This window comes from Onychostoma macrolepis, chromosome 25 (genome assembly GCF_012432095.1).
Source record: "Onychostoma macrolepis isolate SWU-2019 chromosome 25, ASM1243209v1, whole genome shotgun sequence".
Taxonomy (NCBI): Eukaryota; Metazoa; Chordata; class Actinopteri; order Cypriniformes; family Cyprinidae; genus Onychostoma; species Onychostoma macrolepis.
Window position 1 is genome coordinate 17097730 of NC_081179.1, and position 17952 is coordinate 17115681.

The window sequence follows — 17952 nt, forward strand, 5'->3', positions numbered from 1 at the left end:
GTTGAAAAAGAGCACATGGGGCTTTGGTTAATTCTTATATTACTGTGGCGATTCCTGCTTTCCTAGTGTCCCCCAGGAGTCAATTATTACCGCATGTAGAGAGTCACATGCTGTTGAGGGGTTGAACAGTGTGAGAGGTGGAATGCTTTGAGCCTGGCTGGAAGTTCAGTAAGAAATGAGAGGTATTTTGCAGCGTCTGTCACGAAGGGCCAGAAGGAGAAATGGGAGTGCCCAGTGTGGGGCTTCTGGGAGGCTGTAGACGAGAGATTAAGGGGGCAGGTGGTATGTTGCTTTGCTTGCCTTCTCAGTCTTTAGCTTTCTCCATCTTGCAGACTCAGTGTCATATATGAGCCATAGATTTGCAGTCATGTGCATTGTGCATGCCAGTACATTAGCAAGGTCAGGCGATTGTTGTCACAGTACAGCTCAAGGGACAATGATGTATAAGAGTGCCTGTGATTTTAAAAAAAAATAAAAATAAAAAAAGAGCAAAAATCTAATTTTGTGTGTGTGTATGTGCGCGCGTGTGTAATGTATCATTTGGTTTCATATCGTTTTAATCTAATTGTGTGTGTGTGTGTGTGTGTATATGTATATATGTACTGTGTGTGTATACAGTATATATTTATGTGTGTGTCTTTACAAAAATCTTTACAAGATTTTTCAAGGTAAAAACTATATATTTTTGCATTTTTATTATATTTTTTACAAATATAAATTTTTGGGGGGGATTCATGCAGTAAGACATTAAACAATCGAAAAATACAGTTTGTACAGTATAAAAACCATTACGTCTATGGAATGTCCCCATAAAACAATGAAATCCAATGTGTGTGGTCTCTGTGGGACTTCTCATCTGGTCCACAATACCTCTGCATGTCCCTTGTGTGCCCTATTAGGAATGAAAGGACTATACAGAGCTATTCTCCCTGCTTATTATTGTGTGTATGTGTGTGCGTGCGCACATGCACACTTGGTGACTGAGTGAGTAGACAATGTGGGCTCATTCACAAGTCCATTATCAAAAGAAGATTAGTCCTCTCTGTCTTCTGTTGAAGTATTCCTAGCGCTGGTGAGATACTATCAGACAGACACATCTCACTTCATACTTGACTCTCAATCACTTCAACTGGACTGTCTGACTGTGATTCCTGGGCTGTTTATAATGGTTTTTTTGATTTGAGAGTATGTCTCCTATTTGGTCTGAGTTTCTGATTTTTACTTTAGTTTGATACTGATTTTAAAGTACTTTGTCAAGCGGAAGTGCCACAGAATCTGACCAGGGTCTTTTACTACAGCACTACCATATTCTGGTGTACTTGACCCTGTGAGGCTTTAGAGAAACAAAACCATTTTCTTCAAATTTGATGCATATAAGAATCTTATACAGGTGAGATGGCAGTTTGATCTTGGTAACAAGATCTTTATCTGATATTAATTGTAAGTCTGATCTCTTTTGCAAGTCTGCGCTCTGTTACGAGTCAGTTCTCAGGTATGAATCTGATCTCAGTTACTGTATATGTCTGATCTATTACAAATCAAATCTCTGGTACAAATCTGATCTCAGTTACATGTCAGATCTCTTCTCTGAATCTGATCTCTGTTACAGATTTGATCTCATCTAGGGATATGCGGGTCTAGTCAACTAATCGACTGATACAGACTGGTACAGCTCCTGCTAGTCGACACTGAAAACAATAGTTGATTACACGAGAGAATAAAAAAAAACCTTGATTTTATCATTCAAATTGCCATCATTTTAACGTTATATTTAAAACATTTTAAATAAGTTAAAATAAAACTTTTGAAAAAGAATACATATAAAAATATTTAAATATATAAATATTTTAAAAGCGTATCTGGGCGGAAACTACATTTTTACCTCAGACCTCGCATGCGTTTTCTTCATGTCAGTTGCGGTGAGCTCGAAATGACCATGCAAAAGACCTGCAAGGTGTGGGATTATTTTGAATTAGAAGGAAACGGAAAAGTTTCGTGTAAACTGTGTAATGTCAAATTGCCTTACAATAACTCTACTGGAGCGATGAGTAATCATATTCAATACAGGCACATATGCGTTAGCTTGGAGGCTAGCCAAAGCCAGCAAATGTCAATGATTTCATACACAACCCGCCGCTGCGGTCCGCAATCCCATCCACGCCGTCTGTTCCTCTAAACGAAGACCCACTTCGGTGGTGGTGTGGAATTTCCAGGCTCTTTTCGAAACTGTCTGCTTGCTTGTAGTTCTGTCTGTGTGCCTGTGACTTCAGTTCCTGCCGAGCGTGGTTTTTTTTCAAGTGCAGAATCGCCTCTAGTCCCGTCTTTCGCCAGACCACGTTAACATGTTAAATTCACTGAACAAGTGCGTATGATCCAAGTAAAATGAGCATTGTTTTGTTTTTAGACAATATAGCCAACATGAAGTACATTTTTAAAAGCCGTTTTAATGCTATGCCTTGATAAACTTTCCTATTGTTTTTGACATGTTTTAGTTGGCTAACGTTATATGAAAATGAAGAATTCTGTCAGTCTGTTGATTGATTTTCCATTAATCGTGACCATTTTTAGTAGAATTCATTGGGGGATTTGACAGGGTGATTCAAAGATTAAGTAGTTCAAGTGTAGGCTGTTATATAGAAACAGTTTTTTCTTTTTTTTTCTTTTTTTTTGGGGGGGGTTTCTAGCTTTTAGACTAGTCGACTATTCGGATACAACGACAGTCAAATTAGTCATAGCGCACATCCCTAATTTCATCTAAGTCTGACTTTTGTTACAAATCTGTTACAAATCAAATCTCTGGTACAAATCTGATCTCAGTTACAAGTCAGATCTCTGCACTGAATTTTTGTTGCAGGTCTGATCTCATCTAAGTCTGATTTGTTATGAGTCAAATTTTTATGAGTCTGATCTCTGATATGGGTCAAATCTCTTATACAATCCTGATCTCATTTATAAGTCTGATCTCAGTTAAGAGTTGCATCTTTGTTACGAATGAAATCACTGATGCAAAATTCATGTCAGTTACTAGTCAGATCTTTGCTCTGGGTCTGATTTATGTTGCAAATCTGATCTTTAATTTGAGCGTGATCTGTTACGTATCAAATTTTTGGTATAATCTGATCTCAGTTGCTGAGTCTGATACTCTAATACAATTCTGATCTCAGAAGTCAAATCTCTGCTCTGAATTTCCTGTTGAAAAAAACAGCCTATGCTGGTTAGGTATGTTTTGAAGCATGGCAGCTGGTTTAAGCTGGTTTAAGGACCATCTTAAGCCAGCCCAAATCAGCTACCATGCTTCAAAACATACCTAACCAGCATATGCTGATTTTTTTTCAACAGGGTCTGATCTCTGTTGCTGATCGCTGCTTTGAGTCTGATGTGCTGGGAGTCAAATCTTTGGCATTTATCTGATCTATTGCGAGTCTGATATGAGTCCGATTTTTTTAATACAAATCTGACCTCGGTCACTAGTCTGATCTCAGTTCCAAACAAATCTCAGGTAAAAATTTCATGTCAGTTACAAGTCTGATTTCTGCAGATGTGATCTCTGCTCTGAGTCTGATATCTTACGAGTCAAATCTTTGGTATGAATCTGATCTCAGTTACTAGTCACTTCTCTACTCTTATCTCTGTTGCCAATCTGATTTCGGCTCGGAGTTTGATCGTTATGAATTTGATCTTGTGAGTTGATGCTGATCTCTATTGATGTCTTTTAGCATCAATCAAACACTACCGTAATTCAAAAATATTCTGCTTGATCTTAGTCTCTCTATAACCACTTTACCTTAATTTTTAAAACTGGAAGGTTTCTCTCTTGTGCAAAGATTACATTTCATAGATGTGATATTTGGTTGAGGTTGAGTGAGCTTAGGCTAAACACCCAGTTGGCAGTAGAATCTTTTCCTCTGCTCAGTATTTAAAGGGCAGTGCTGTTCTACTAATCTAATAACTACATTACAGACGTCTCTTGGCAGTAAGAAGCTCATATTGTAAGCCTACACAAAGCTCTGATCTCGCTCTCTTATCTTCAGTGGCAGGCATATTTCATTAATCAGTGCTAGAGTTGAACTCAACTGAAAATCACTTGTGTTCACATTTACTTCTGCTCCAGTTAATCCAGATTAAAACATGTTTTGATGTAGTGGTGTGGACCTCAAAGAATGAACGGGTGCTGGACGTTTCAGAGAAACTGACAGATTGTTTCTTTCGGTCTCTACAGGTGTGCTAGTGGGTGCTCCCATTCGAGCAGCAGTCACGATGGTGGCCCTGTCGCTGAAGATTTGTGTGCGACAGTGCAATGTGGTCAAGACGATGCAGTTTGAGCCCTCAACTCCAGTTTACGACGCCTGCAGGATTATCAGAGAGCGAGTTCCTGAGGCCCAAACTGGACAAGGTAAGAGTTGCAGAATATTCCTCTAGGCTTCCCTCCATTTTACGCTCTTCCATGAGACTCCAACATTTTTGTTTGTTTGAGCATCACAACCAGCCAGACACAACAACACTGGCTCAATCAGTGGCGTGAGTTTGGGGGCGGGACTATCTTTTTGTTCAACCAATGGTAGATGGGGGAGTGTTCGGGAAGGTTTTCGCAAGTCTTTTTGAAATTCTGTTTGGTGTCGTTAGAAGTTAAAATTGTACGCTTTACTTTTTAACCAGCCTTGATGACATCACCTGAAAAGGCAAGTCATTTTAGAGGCACAACAAGTTATTACGTTTTGATTCAAGATTACTTTTTTTATTTTATTGGAATAAAATACACTGAATTATTCAAAACATCACAAGTTTTTAAGTTAATTAGGTACATTTTGGATTCATATTTACAATTTTATAATTACATGTGTATTGGCACCTTTTGTCACATTTTTTGAGGAAAACTCTTTGGAATTACTTGGAATGGATTTAAATATGGTACACTGTGAATACTACATACTACATTTATATAGAATACTACATTTTTAGCGGGTGATGGTATTATCAAAATATTGTTTAAACACACTTGGGGCAGGGGGAACTTTTATGTTTGGTCTAAATTTTGTAAAAATCTGCAGAGCTTGACAGAAGTTTGGATTTGGGCTGTGTTTATACCAGCTGCTTCACATCAGTAGATGTTTCTGTATCCGTCATGTCAAAACTTGGGCGGTAAAGTGTTACGCTATGTGCAACCTCAGCTGATGACCAGTTCTGCTTCAGAGTGAGTCTGATGGATAAGTGCACTCTTTCTCTTTCCATCTCCACTCAAGTCATCAAGCGGCCACAAAGTCAAGCATTAATGTTCTCTGCTCGCTGGAGCTTGCGAAATGGACTCGTGTGCGCCATAAGCTCAACAGGAGTCATCACTTCGGGATGAGTCTGCAGCTCTGCCACTCTGTGTACATTCATTATTTGGCCAGCTACAACTATATGACTGTTGTCCCGTGCAACGCACATGATTGCTGCCCTCGATTGCCCACAATGAATTGGACTCGTCTTATAAATGTCAATTGTCTCTTTTAGGATCAAAGACAAATTGCTTTGTGGTTTAATGAAGAGTCTGATATTTATTATGACCGTATTTGTAGACGTAACCGGATCTCTTTAAATTAACTATCTGCTTCCATGGGGCAAGTTGTTGTTTTAATTATGTAAAACTTATTGCAGCATCAGATTACGGGCTCTTCCTGTCCGATGATGACCCCAGGAAAGGAATCTGGTTGGAATCAGGGCGCACCCTTGATTACTACATGCTGCGGAATGGGGTAAATCACATTATTTGACTTATTCTCTTCAGACTTTCATAAGATTTTATTTCCATTGCGATTCTAAGCTTCATTTCAGCACTTATTCTTGTCATGGACAGGATGTCCTGGAATACAAGAAAAAACAGAGACCACAGAAGATCAAAATGCTGGATGGAACCATCAAAACCATAATGGTGGATGACTCCAAAACAGTAGGGGAGCTGTTGGTCACCATCTGCAGTAGGATAGGTGGGTCCTTCTTTTATCCTGTCAAGTTTGGCAGAAATATTGGGCTTACAACTTACCAGCTGATACAATTAATGTTTTTAAAAAATGCTGTGTACAGTAAGAGTAACAGTATCAGAGTAACAGAGTTTTTCTTTATTTCTTATTTGTTTCACCTTAACTTAACTTAGCTTAGCTTAAAACTTAGCTTAACTTAAAGCTTAACTTAAAACTCAACTTAACCTAAAACTTAACATAAAATTTACCTTAAAACTTAACTAACTTAACTTAATTAACTTAATTAACTTAAAGGTCTGTATTTGGTAAATTTGTATTAGATGTTTATTTGTGTATGTTAATTTTATCTATTTTCACATTTAAATCATTTAAACTTAATCTTTTAAAACTTATGTAATCTTTAGCAAATATTAAAATGAATATACATTTTTCATACTGTATATTATAATGTTGTGGTGCCTGAATTAACTTGTATTATTTAAAATGATCGATTTTAGTGTTTATTGTTTATAATTGAGGCAAAATAGTTTACAATTTTAATATTTGCCATTTATCGGTATCTGCCAGGATTGTGATATCGGTACACCACTAGTAGCAAATAAGCAAAATATATTTTATTTTGTTCTCATTACGTCCAATATTGGATTTATGACTCTTAAGCATCACATGAATAATATAACTTTACATGGTCCTTTTCAGTTTAAATGGCCAGTTTAAGCAACAATGTGATGGAAATTAAAGCATTAGCCTCCTCATTTACATTTTTAATTCATTTATTTTTATTTTTCTGAATGATTTACAATCAGGCTGTTTTCATAAATTCCTGTAAGCTGAATGATATTTATTTAGTTTCATACAAAACCTGTGCTGGAGCGATTGACAGATAGAAAGTGCTGATTATCTTGTGCTCCACAGGAATCACTAATTATGAGGAGTACTCACTGATCCAAGAGCAGGTGGAGGAGAAGCGCGAAGATGGGATGGGAACGCTGAAGAAAGACAGAACCCTCCTGCGAGATGAGAGGAAGATGGAAAAGCTGAAAGCCAAACTTCACACAGATGATGATTGTGAGACTCCTGGCAACTGTGAAAATAAAACATTAGCAAACAAAACGCCCCGCCAGATTTACCCACACTGAGAGATTCTTATACCGGCTTAAAGAAATTTTACACAGTCCAGATCTTTTAATGATATAATAACTGGTGTCTTAGACCCCCTTAGGATATGCTCACTGGATTTGAACTGTGTTGTTAATGCACATGATTAAAAAAATGAATTTGGTTGTTAATGCTAACATGGCCAAATGTTTAATTCATAGTAAACTGGCTGGACCACAGTCGGACATTTCGGGAGCAGGGCGTAGAAGAGAGTGAGATACTACTTCTACGAAGGAAGTTCTTCTATTCTGACCAGAATGTAGACTCTCGTGATCCTGTCCAGCTCAACCTTCTCTACGTACAGGTAAAAGATCAGTTTTGATCACTTTTGTGCTCTTTTTCTGTTTCAGACTAGATGTGTCATGTTTTTGCCAAAAAGCAAAATACGCCACAAAACAACAAGGTCACAGCCCATCAGACCATATTTTATATAAAATATACAATTCTGTGGAGCAGGATTTTTGACCAGTCTTTCACTGTGGGCGGAGCTAGCCAACATGACTTGACGAATGGAAACAAAGCAATCATCAAATGTCTTGCAGGGAAGGGGTTTCATTTGCTGAGATTTACAGTGACAGCTTCTTGACCTGAAGTATTTTGCCCTGATGCCCTGTGTAATTATTGATAATTATGCTCGATTTTAACAATAATAATCAATTTTATCAACTTGTTTTCATTCTCTTTTACTGACATTCTGTCTGTCCTCTATCTGTCTTTTTGGCTGGTTTAACTGTATTGCACCAGTTTGCCAAAACCTCTTCGTCGCCACCTGCTCTAACAATTAATTAATTTCTCAGAGCCACTGTCGCACAGACATTTAGGTGTTAGATGTTGTCATTTTAGTTTTATGAATGCAGTAAAATAGTGACACAGCTCTTATGAATGAATTATTGGTCAGCCCAGAAGGCAATGTGCATATCTTCACAGTTGCTGATTTGTCGATTGTCTTTTCCACCACCGTAGGCAGTATGGATTACTTTTCCCTCACATTTCTTCCTAATTAGGCACTTTTTTTTCAGAGTATTGCGTAGTTTTTCAGATCACAATAAACGTGAAGTGCCAGAAAGCACAGAGAATCAAAATCATAACTATCTATGTGGGAATTTAGACCAATGAGATGTCGTTGGGGCATAAACAGCATAACACAACATATTTTGATGGTTAGTTTAGCACAATAAAAATAATTTGTGCAATTAGTGAAGCACCAGTTTTTGTAATTTCCTGAGGTTATGCTAGTGTATCTTTACAACTTGTAAAAAATAAATAAATAAATATATATAAAAATAAGTGAATAAGCACAACTGATAATTTATTTTTATTTTTTTCAAGGAAACTATGGGTTTTATCTTTTGATGTGTTATTGCGTCATGCAGAGTTTACACATTTTTACACCTTGTTCAGACACTTTTTGGGTAATGCATAGTTTTGTTTTTTTTCAGATTATAATGGATGTGAAAAAAAATCACAACATATTTGATGTTAGTTGTATATCTACAGTGCCTTTCAAAAGTACTGATACCCCTTAAAATTTTCCACATTTTGTCACGTTACGACCACGAACGTAAATGTATTTTATTGGGATTTTATGTCATAGACCAACACAAAGTGGCACATAACTGTGGAGTGGAAGGAAAATGATAAATGGTTTTCAAAATTCTTTACAAATAAATATCTGAAAAGTGTGGCGTGAATTTGTATTCAGCCCCTTTTACTCTGACACCCCTAACTAAAATCCAGTGGAACCAATTGCCTTCAGAAGTCACCTAATTAATAAATAGAGTCCACCTGTGTGTAATTTAATCTCAGTATAAATGCAGCTGTTCTGTGAAGCTCTCAGAGGTTTGTTAGAGAACATTAGTGAACAACCAGCATCATGAAGTCCAAGGAACACACCAGACAGCCCAGGGATAAAGTTGTGGAGAAGCTTAAAGCAGGGTTAGGTTATAAAAAAAATATCCCAAGCTTTGAACATCTCATGGAGCACTGTTCAAACCATCATCTGAAAATGGAAATAATATGGCACAACTGCAAACCTTCCAAGACGTGGCCGTCCACCTAAACTGACAGGCTGGGCAAGAAGAACATTAATCAGAGAAGCAGCCAAGAGGCCCATGGTAACTTTGGAGGAGCTGCAGAGATCCACAGCTCAGGTGGGAGAATCTGTCCACAGGACAACTATTAGTCGTGCACTCCAAATCTGGCCTTTATTGAAGAGTGGCAAGAAGAAAGCCATTGTTGAAAGCAAGCCATAAGAAGTCCCATTTGCAGTTTTCCACAAGCCATGTGGGGACACAGCAAACATGTGGAAGAAGGTGCTCTGGTCAGATGAGACCAAAATTGAATTCTTTGGCCTAAATGCAAAAAGCTATGTGTGGCGGAAAACTAACACTGCACATCACCCTGAACACACCATCCCCACCGTGAAACATGGTGGTGGCAGCATCATGTTGTGGGGATGCTTTTCTTCAACAGGGAAGCTGGTCAGAGTTGATGGGAAGATGGATGGAGCCAAATACAGGGCAATTTTAGAAGAAAACCTGTTAGAGTCTGCAAAAGACTTGAAACTGGGACAGAGGTTCACCTTCCAGCAGGACAACGACTCTAAACATACAGCCAGAGCTACAATGGAATGGTTTAGATCAAAGCATATTCATGTGTTAGAATGGCCCAGTCAAAGTCCAGACCTGAATCCAATTGAGAATCTGTGCAAGACTCTTTTTTTGCTGTTTTTTTTTTTTTTTGCTGTTCACAGACGCTCTCCATCCAATCTGACTGAGCTTGAGCTATTATGCAAAGAAGAATGGGCAAAAATTTCACTCTCTAGATGTGCAAAGCTGGTAGAGACATACCCCCAAAAGACTTGCAGCTGTAATTGCAGCGGAAGGTGGTTTTACAAAGTATTGACTCAGGGGGGCTGAATACAAATGCACGCCACACTTTTCAGATATTTATTTGTAAAAAAAAATTTGAAAACCATTTATCATTTTCCTTCCACTTCACAGTTATGTGCCACTTTGTGTTGGTCTATGACGTAAAATCCCAATAAAATACATTTATGTTTGTGGTTGTAACGTGGCAAAATGTTGAAAATTTCAAGGGGTTTGAGTACTTTTGCAAGGCACTGTATGTGGGAATTTGGACCAATGAGGTTTAATTGTGGGCGGAGCAAGCCAGCATGATGCAATGAAAATATTAGGGCTGGGAAGAATAAGTTTAGTTTAGCGCAATAAAAATAATTATCAAAATGAATGAAGCATCTTTATTAGCACTTCCTAAAGCTATGCTAATGTTTTTTCATGACTTCTTGTAGCTAGCATTAAAACACGTTTGGGGGTTAACATTTTTAAAGACACTATTGAAATAATTGCTTGAAATTGTTACATTATACTTTTACACCTTCTCCTAATTAGCCACTTTTCGCACTTTTTTGCATGTTTTTTTTTTTTTTCTGGTCACGAAAATGAGCCACTTTTATGAGCCAATGAGCTTTCATTGTGAGTGGAGCTAACCAGCATGCTGCAACGAAAATAACGAGCTGGGAAAATAGCATGTTCATTTTGGTGGTTGGTTAGTTTAATGTGATTAAAAACATTTATCGCGAAACACAACTGATAAAACCTTTTTAACAAGTAAACCAGGAAATGTATCGTGATATTTTTTTCCGTCGTGCTAAGTTTGCACATGATCTTACATGTGATGTTGTCACACATTCACACAAGCATATATCATTCTTTCTCTGGTTTGAGTCAAAAGGACTCATGTCACAAAGTGGCCAGCGGGTCTTCATGCATACATGTTTATTATGTATGTAAATGTGTGTGTGAGTAATGCAGTGTGAATGTGTGTGTCCGCTCAAGGAGCTTTGCGAAGTTTCCCTTGAGGCTGTGAGCTGTAGTAGCAGACGGGCCGCAGCGCTCTGACCGGCCTCTGGAGCACACGGCTCGCTGCAGATGCATTAGTGTGTCTGCCTGAGGATTTCAGAGCAACTTCCCACTGACAAACACACATACTCTGTCACCTGCACTTAATAACTTATATATAAGATGATGGATAAGCACTTTTTTTGCCAATATAAGGTCAGTATTTCTGGGTTTGAAAGGAAAACATGGCTGTATCTTTGTTATTAAATGTGTGTTTACAATATGTCGAGTTTCCACATACTGTACACTTAAAAAATACACAAAAAAACTGTGGCAATATCATGGTGCTGTGGTTTTTATGTAACCAAAAACCATGGTATTAGTATGGTAACCTACATACTACACTGTATTACCGTGCATGGTGTTTTTAACCTTGGTACTGTCCAGAAAATATGGTAATACCATGTTCAAAAACATTATACAAATATGGTACCATATTCATTTACTATAGTATAGAATGTACATGGTACTACATGGTATTTTCAAAGAAAACCATGGTATTAGCATGGTACATTTCCAAAAACAAAATTGTATTACCATGGTACTTTGTTAAAGATACCTAGTATCATCATGATATTTGTCTTAAAAACATAATAATACCATGTTACCCTGTTATATACTAAAGTACTATGATTACTGTATTTGTATACCATTCCTGCTGAGGAAAATAAGCAGCTAAAAGGGTTTAGAGGGTTTTGACTGGTTTTTGAGTTTTTTGTTTTTTTTATCTGGTCAGGCTGGGAGACCAGCTATATACACAATATTACTATGATTACTATATTCATTTACCATGTACTTAAAATAATTACTGTACTATTACCTTATACTATTACCAATGTCCAAAAACATTGTATTTACATTTCAACTTCAGATTTCCATGGTATTAGCCTAATACATTCAAAAACATGGTAATACCATGGTACTTTATCATATTCTTGCAGCATGGTTCTGCTATGGTACCATGTTAAGACACATGGTATCCCTTATGAAAATTAACCTTGGTTTTACAACAAATGAAACAAAAAAACAATGGTTACTAAACCAATATTACCCACAAATTAACCATGATTTTGCTACACTAACCATAGTTTAACCATGGAATTTGTAGTAAAGCTGTAATGGTAATCAGTATGCCAAAAAAAACATGGTTACTGCACTTTTACTATAATAAAACCATGGTTCATTTTCATAAAGGTAGTGCCTTTACGAAGGGATTTCATGGTATTAAATAATAATAAATCACTACTACTACTATTACCATGATGCTACTATTACCAAATTCATGTACATTGTATTTGTTGTTTTTTTAAGAATACCATGGACTTTTTTGTAATTGATAGATTCACTGAGGTTTTTTGTATGTCCATGCTGGTAAAAAGGTGCATGCGAGTCACCACACACACACACACACACATACACATGCACGCATACTGTAACACTTCTCCTCCCTTTCCTCAGTCTCCCTCTGTCTCTCTCTTCCTCTGTAGTAAACACACACGCCCGCGTGAAATTCTCTGACATGGTGCCACACACACCCACATACTTTGAGAAACAGAAGAGCGCAGCTCACACACACAAACACTGAGACTGTTGCACATGTATGCGTTTAGGAGTGTTTGGCAGGCTGAAGGGGATTTCTCTGCTCTGTGCTGGGGGCGTGACCGCGTCATATCTCAGTTTGTCATGATGTGTTCCCATAAACCCTCACTGACTGTATCTGCTACTGTTACCATGTTGATGTCATCTGGGAGCGATGCGAGATGATTGGTGGATGTCCTGAGGGCGGGGCCCCTCACTCACGGACTTGTTTATGATGATGTAAAACTTCCATGACCTCAGTCCTCACTCACAACATCGGCCAAGTATACTCTCTCACAAACAAGTGTGTGTACGTTTTTCTTAATTACTTCATCCAGATTGTTTGAAAACCAAACTTGGCTCTGCAGATAGATGCTGCTTGTTTTGTAGAGGCTCACTTGGTGGCGGGGCGGATGGCACTATTACGTTTCTGTAAGATGCACCCTTTCGGGTTTTAAACTGAACTACACTCAGGTGTATATCAGGAGACGCTTGAACAGATGGGCTGTCAGCCTCCATAGCGGCCGCAGGCTGTCTGTAATATTAGACTGCACTCAGTGTCACCACAGTGTTATTGAAACATCTTAAAGGCTCTTTCAGTTCACCTAAAAATGATAATCTGTCAGCATTTACTCGCCCTCATGTTGTTCCAATCCCATATGCTGTTGCTTTATTCTCTGGAGCTTAAAAGGAGAATTTTTAAAGAATCTTCTCGAAGCGCTTTTCCATATAACAGAGATTCCTGAACGTTTTTTGGCAGCTGAACCGCTTTGACGGAAAATGTTTTCTTGAAGTACCACCTTTGATTTTAAGTTAATATTTCAATATTTAATGACACATTGACATGTTTCATGGTTTTCTGATGTTGATCACCTAAAATAAAATGTTTCGTAATTTTTTAGTAATTGTTTTATTTGCTTCTTTTTGTTTTAAAATTTGTTTATTTATTGCAATTTTAAGTATTTTGATTTTAGCTTTTCATCAACTCACAAACCCCCTGTATTTCCTTCGCAAACCCTAATTTGGAAACCCTTTGTCTTCTGTTTTTGTTGTTGTTGTTATTGTTGTTTGTTTGTTTTCTGTTTGTTTGGTTGGTTGAGTTTCGTTTTGCTTTGCTTATGTTTTTTATTTTTTATTTTTTTGCACTTGGTTTGGTTTAGCAGAGTTTAGTTTGGCCTGTTTTTGTTTTTTTGTTATGTTTTTGGGGGAGGGTGTTTTTTGTTTGTTTGTTTGTTTTTGTTTGTTTTCTGTTTGTTTAGTTGGTTGAGTTTTGTTTTGCTTTTTTCTGTTTGGTTTGGTTTAGAAGAGTTTAGTTTGGCTTATTTTATTTTTATTTTTTTTGAGTGGGTTGGTTTGGTTTACTTTATTTTGGTTTTGTTTAGATTGGTTTGGTTTTGAACTTGACAGATATTGTTATTAGTTGTTGTATAGTATTCTTGTATGAATTAAAGTTTCTTTTAAATTTCAAATTTTTCTGCTGAAAAAAAAAAACAAGCATACAGATTTGTAATGACATGAGAGTGAGTAAATCATGACCGAATTTATATTTTTAGGTGTTTTTTTCTTTTGGGCATTTGTATCTCTGCTGAAATAGAGAAACTAATGTTACCCCTAAGATTGTGTCAGTACAATCCCGGCAAGTCTGTTAAAGCATGCCTGCAGGAATCACGTGTTACGAATTGTGTGCTTCTGCTTAAAAAAAACAAGATGTCAAGATGAGAAGCCTTCCTCAACTCACAAAATCATTTTATCTTGCGGCTATATGTCGCTGAAGTTGCTTATTAGTGATGCATAAACTCAACTCCGTACAGAGATTATTGTGTTAATATACTGATCTGAATATTCTTTAAAGATGTTGATGATGGCCCTTCAAATGTTTTTGTCTGCTTTGTTGTGCTAACAACTGCTTAGCGAATACACTGCATACTTTCTTTAACATCTTTGTTAGCACCCTCATTACATTCGGTAACATCTGCTCTTGTTTCCTGTCTCTGTTTCAGGCCAGGGATGACATTCTGAACGGATCCCACCCCGTGTCCTTTGATAAGGCCTGCGAGTTTGCTGGAATTCAGGCACAGATCCAATTCGGTCCCCACGTGGAGCACAAACACAAGCCAGGATTTTTAGAGTAAGACCACATGCCTTGTAGCTGCGGTATCATATGCAGCCCATTCAACACTGTCACTGTAACACACACACACACACGCAGGCTCTTTCAGTTGTTATCTGATTACATTTTAGACCAGACAATTATTTGCAAGAATTCTGTGCTGCCTGGAAACCTTAAGAGTCGGTGTGGGCGTACGTTATGAAGATGTAATTCCCACCAGGATGACCTCATGTGTTTTGTTCTGCTCTGATGGAAAAATGTTTGTGTAGTATGAGTGTAAACATGTAAAATGTATTTGCAGCCTGAAGGAGTTCCTACCAAAAGAATACATCAAACAGAGGGGGTCGGAGAAGAGAATTTTTCAGGTACGTCACCCTGTGATGGCTTTACACAATTTGTTATTCTAAGAAAACATACTATTGGGCACTGTCCATGACTAACGTACAAAATTTTGAATATTTCAACACATGGTCAGTAAAAGGAATGTCTTAACCTTGGAGAAAATGTGGACTGCAGGAGGTCAAGCTAAATATTACATGAGCGGTTTTATTTTCTGTTCATTCTATGAGGTTTGGAACTTTTGCCACCTTTAATATTCGGAACATGTCGAAGTTTGGCCTAAATGCAATTTTATACCATGATTTGTGTATTTTCCCCTAATTTTAAACTTTAATTAATATCAAAATTTTATTTTATACAAAATTGTAAAATTTAATTGATATGAAATATGAGTAACAGGGTTGAAAATTGAACTGAACTTACAACCTAGCTTGTATGGAATCAAAGCTTTGTTTGTAATTATTGATACATTTTCTATCAATGAAAAAAAATTGTTTGATTTTCTTTCGGTTTTTGTTTTCTTACAGTAACTTTGATAACAGGGTTGAATGGTTGAGCTGAAATCGCAATCAGAATCGCAAACAGAAAAATCATGTGTTATAATGCAAAATTTGGGATACAGCTAAATATTTAACTTTTGGTAGTTAAAAATAATTCATTAAAGTTTGTTTTATTAAAATTGTTTTATTACAATGTACAGAATATAAATTCAATATATAATCTCAATTCTGTAGATAACTGTATGATTTTAATTACCCTTGGCAAAAAAAAAATACAAATGTTGTTTAGTGTGATTTCAGCTTAACCATTCAGCCCTATTACCAAAGTTATTGTAAGAAAACAAAAAGGAAAGAAATCAAATATATATATAAACATATATTTTTTAATTATTAGGAAATTTAGCAATAATGACAAACAAAAGTTTGATTCCAGACAAACTAGCTTGTAATTTAAGCTTGATTTTCAACCCTGTTACTCAGATACATATACAGTGTATGTGTGTGTGTGTATATATATATATATATATATATATATATATATATATTAGGGGTGTCAACGTTAACGCATGAGATTAATCCAAAAATTTTAACACATTAATATTTTTTTTAACGCAAATTCATCGTTTGATAAGGTTTGACCCCAACTTCTTCCCGTCATTGCAGCGCGGAAGGTTATCTATCATTGTGTGATGAGGGTACAGCGAACCAGTGTTGCCAGGGCAGCGGCACAAGTGGGCTGTTTTGAAAATACAGTCGTGGGAAAAATTACAGAGCCATGGGTTGCGGGTTTTTAGGCTACTTTTATAATGTACCGCGGCCGCCCAAAGTGTATATAGACAAATAAAAATTAAAATAGATCCTTTTATTAATGTGTACTATACTTGGAATGTATCCCTGGCAACTTAAGAACGGAGAGGCGGTTATAACATCACAAACAACGTGAGTTTCAGCCAGAGCAGCAGAAATAAATATGACAACAGCCACTACAGATTATATAAGATAATAAACACACAATTACGATAGCCTATGGTTTGTATGTGATTTTCTTGAGGGAATGTGTACATCTGAAATGCTAATTTGTGCAGCGATATAAAAGGCTATAAATAGCGTATTTTAACAACAGTAAACGACCAAATTCCACATGTGATCGTAAAAAGAAGTTATTACAAACACTCGATGGTGGTTTGAAGTGAGTTCTGAGTAAAAGTGTACTATTAATCTCATAAATTGTCTTATGTAGCGTGATGCTAATATTAGCTCTAATGCACCTGCAGAACAGGTCCAATTCTTCTTCATAATGCATTTTGTCATAATACTTCATGTAAGGTCGCAAGAAAATGTTTTGTTGTATTTATTTAGAAATACTTTTGATAATAGTTGGGTAAATGTATACTGGGATTGAAGCGATGTGGCTTGGTAAACGTTTTATTGCCAGTATAAAGACTGATAATGGCTGAATAAAAACAAAAGAATAATGATAAAAGAATAATAAGGATTATGTCTCATACCTGGCGGAAGTGTGAAAGGTTCTGTTTCTTTAAACTAGTTTGTCATGCATTTCTTTATTTCAACACATCACATTTACAGGTAAATCCTAGTATTTTAAATTTGTGATTAATCATGATTAATCACAGTCCATGACTGTGATTAACACGATAACATTTTTTAATCGATTGACAACACTAATATATATATTTATACTACGGGGCCATTGAATGCTTGAATCTGATTGGCTGCCGAACGTTCTAAGGTGTGCAATTATTTTCAGGGAAACGCACGGCGAACGTAGTTCCAGGCAGCTCTTGACCGCATTACATGACCATATCACTTCACCAAATGATTTCTGTTATTTCAAAGGTCTTACAACAGCAAAATAACCAACACCCACAACGACACTGGCCAAACAAATAAATATAGTAAACAATATGATAAAAAACGACAGATCATGTCCATGTTTTTGCCACAAAATTACGCTTTATTATGTACGGAAAGCACATACTCTATCTCTCCTGCTCTCTCTCCCTCACAGACCGCACATACATAACAGTTACAGTTTGCACACACTAGCATACATCGTGCTAATGTTTTTAGCACTACCCTGACGATTTTATCAGTAAACAACTTAAAAACTACATGACTTCTCACAAGCGAGGTAACAACGGCGCTGTTCGTGAACAAAAGGAACTAAGTTTCACTATAACTAGAGACATTGCTGCCGAACACTATTGAGAGACGCACAGAGGTAATCTCTCTCTCTCTCTCATAACTTAGTTATTAACTGTATTAACTGCATTAATCTGTTATTAATGGATCAAGCCTCCGTTAGTAGGTTTAAAATGACGTTTAGGAATTAGCAACTGAGGCCTTGGATGAAATGCGGAAGAAAC

At 36.9% G+C, this 17952-nt stretch overlaps 1 protein-coding gene across 2 annotated transcripts in view; it reads left to right on the top strand.

Moving 5' to 3' along the window:
• tln2b (talin 2b) overlaps positions 1-17952 on the top strand; it is a 183966-nt gene that overhangs the window by 73945 nt on the left and 92069 nt on the right. For both annotated transcript variants that reach the window (XM_058766837.1, XM_058766836.1), the window contains exons 2-8: positions 4220-4393; positions 5638-5735; positions 5837-5966; positions 6876-7028; positions 7280-7422; positions 14617-14744; positions 15028-15091. In XM_058766837.1, coding sequence (XP_058622820.1) covers positions 4258-4393; positions 5638-5735; positions 5837-5966; positions 6876-7028; positions 7280-7422; positions 14617-14744; positions 15028-15091 — 852 coding nt within the window. In that variant the 5' untranslated portion in view covers positions 4220-4257. The remainder of the gene's footprint in view (positions 1-4219; positions 4394-5637; positions 5736-5836; positions 5967-6875; positions 7029-7279; positions 7423-14616; positions 14745-15027; positions 15092-17952) is intronic.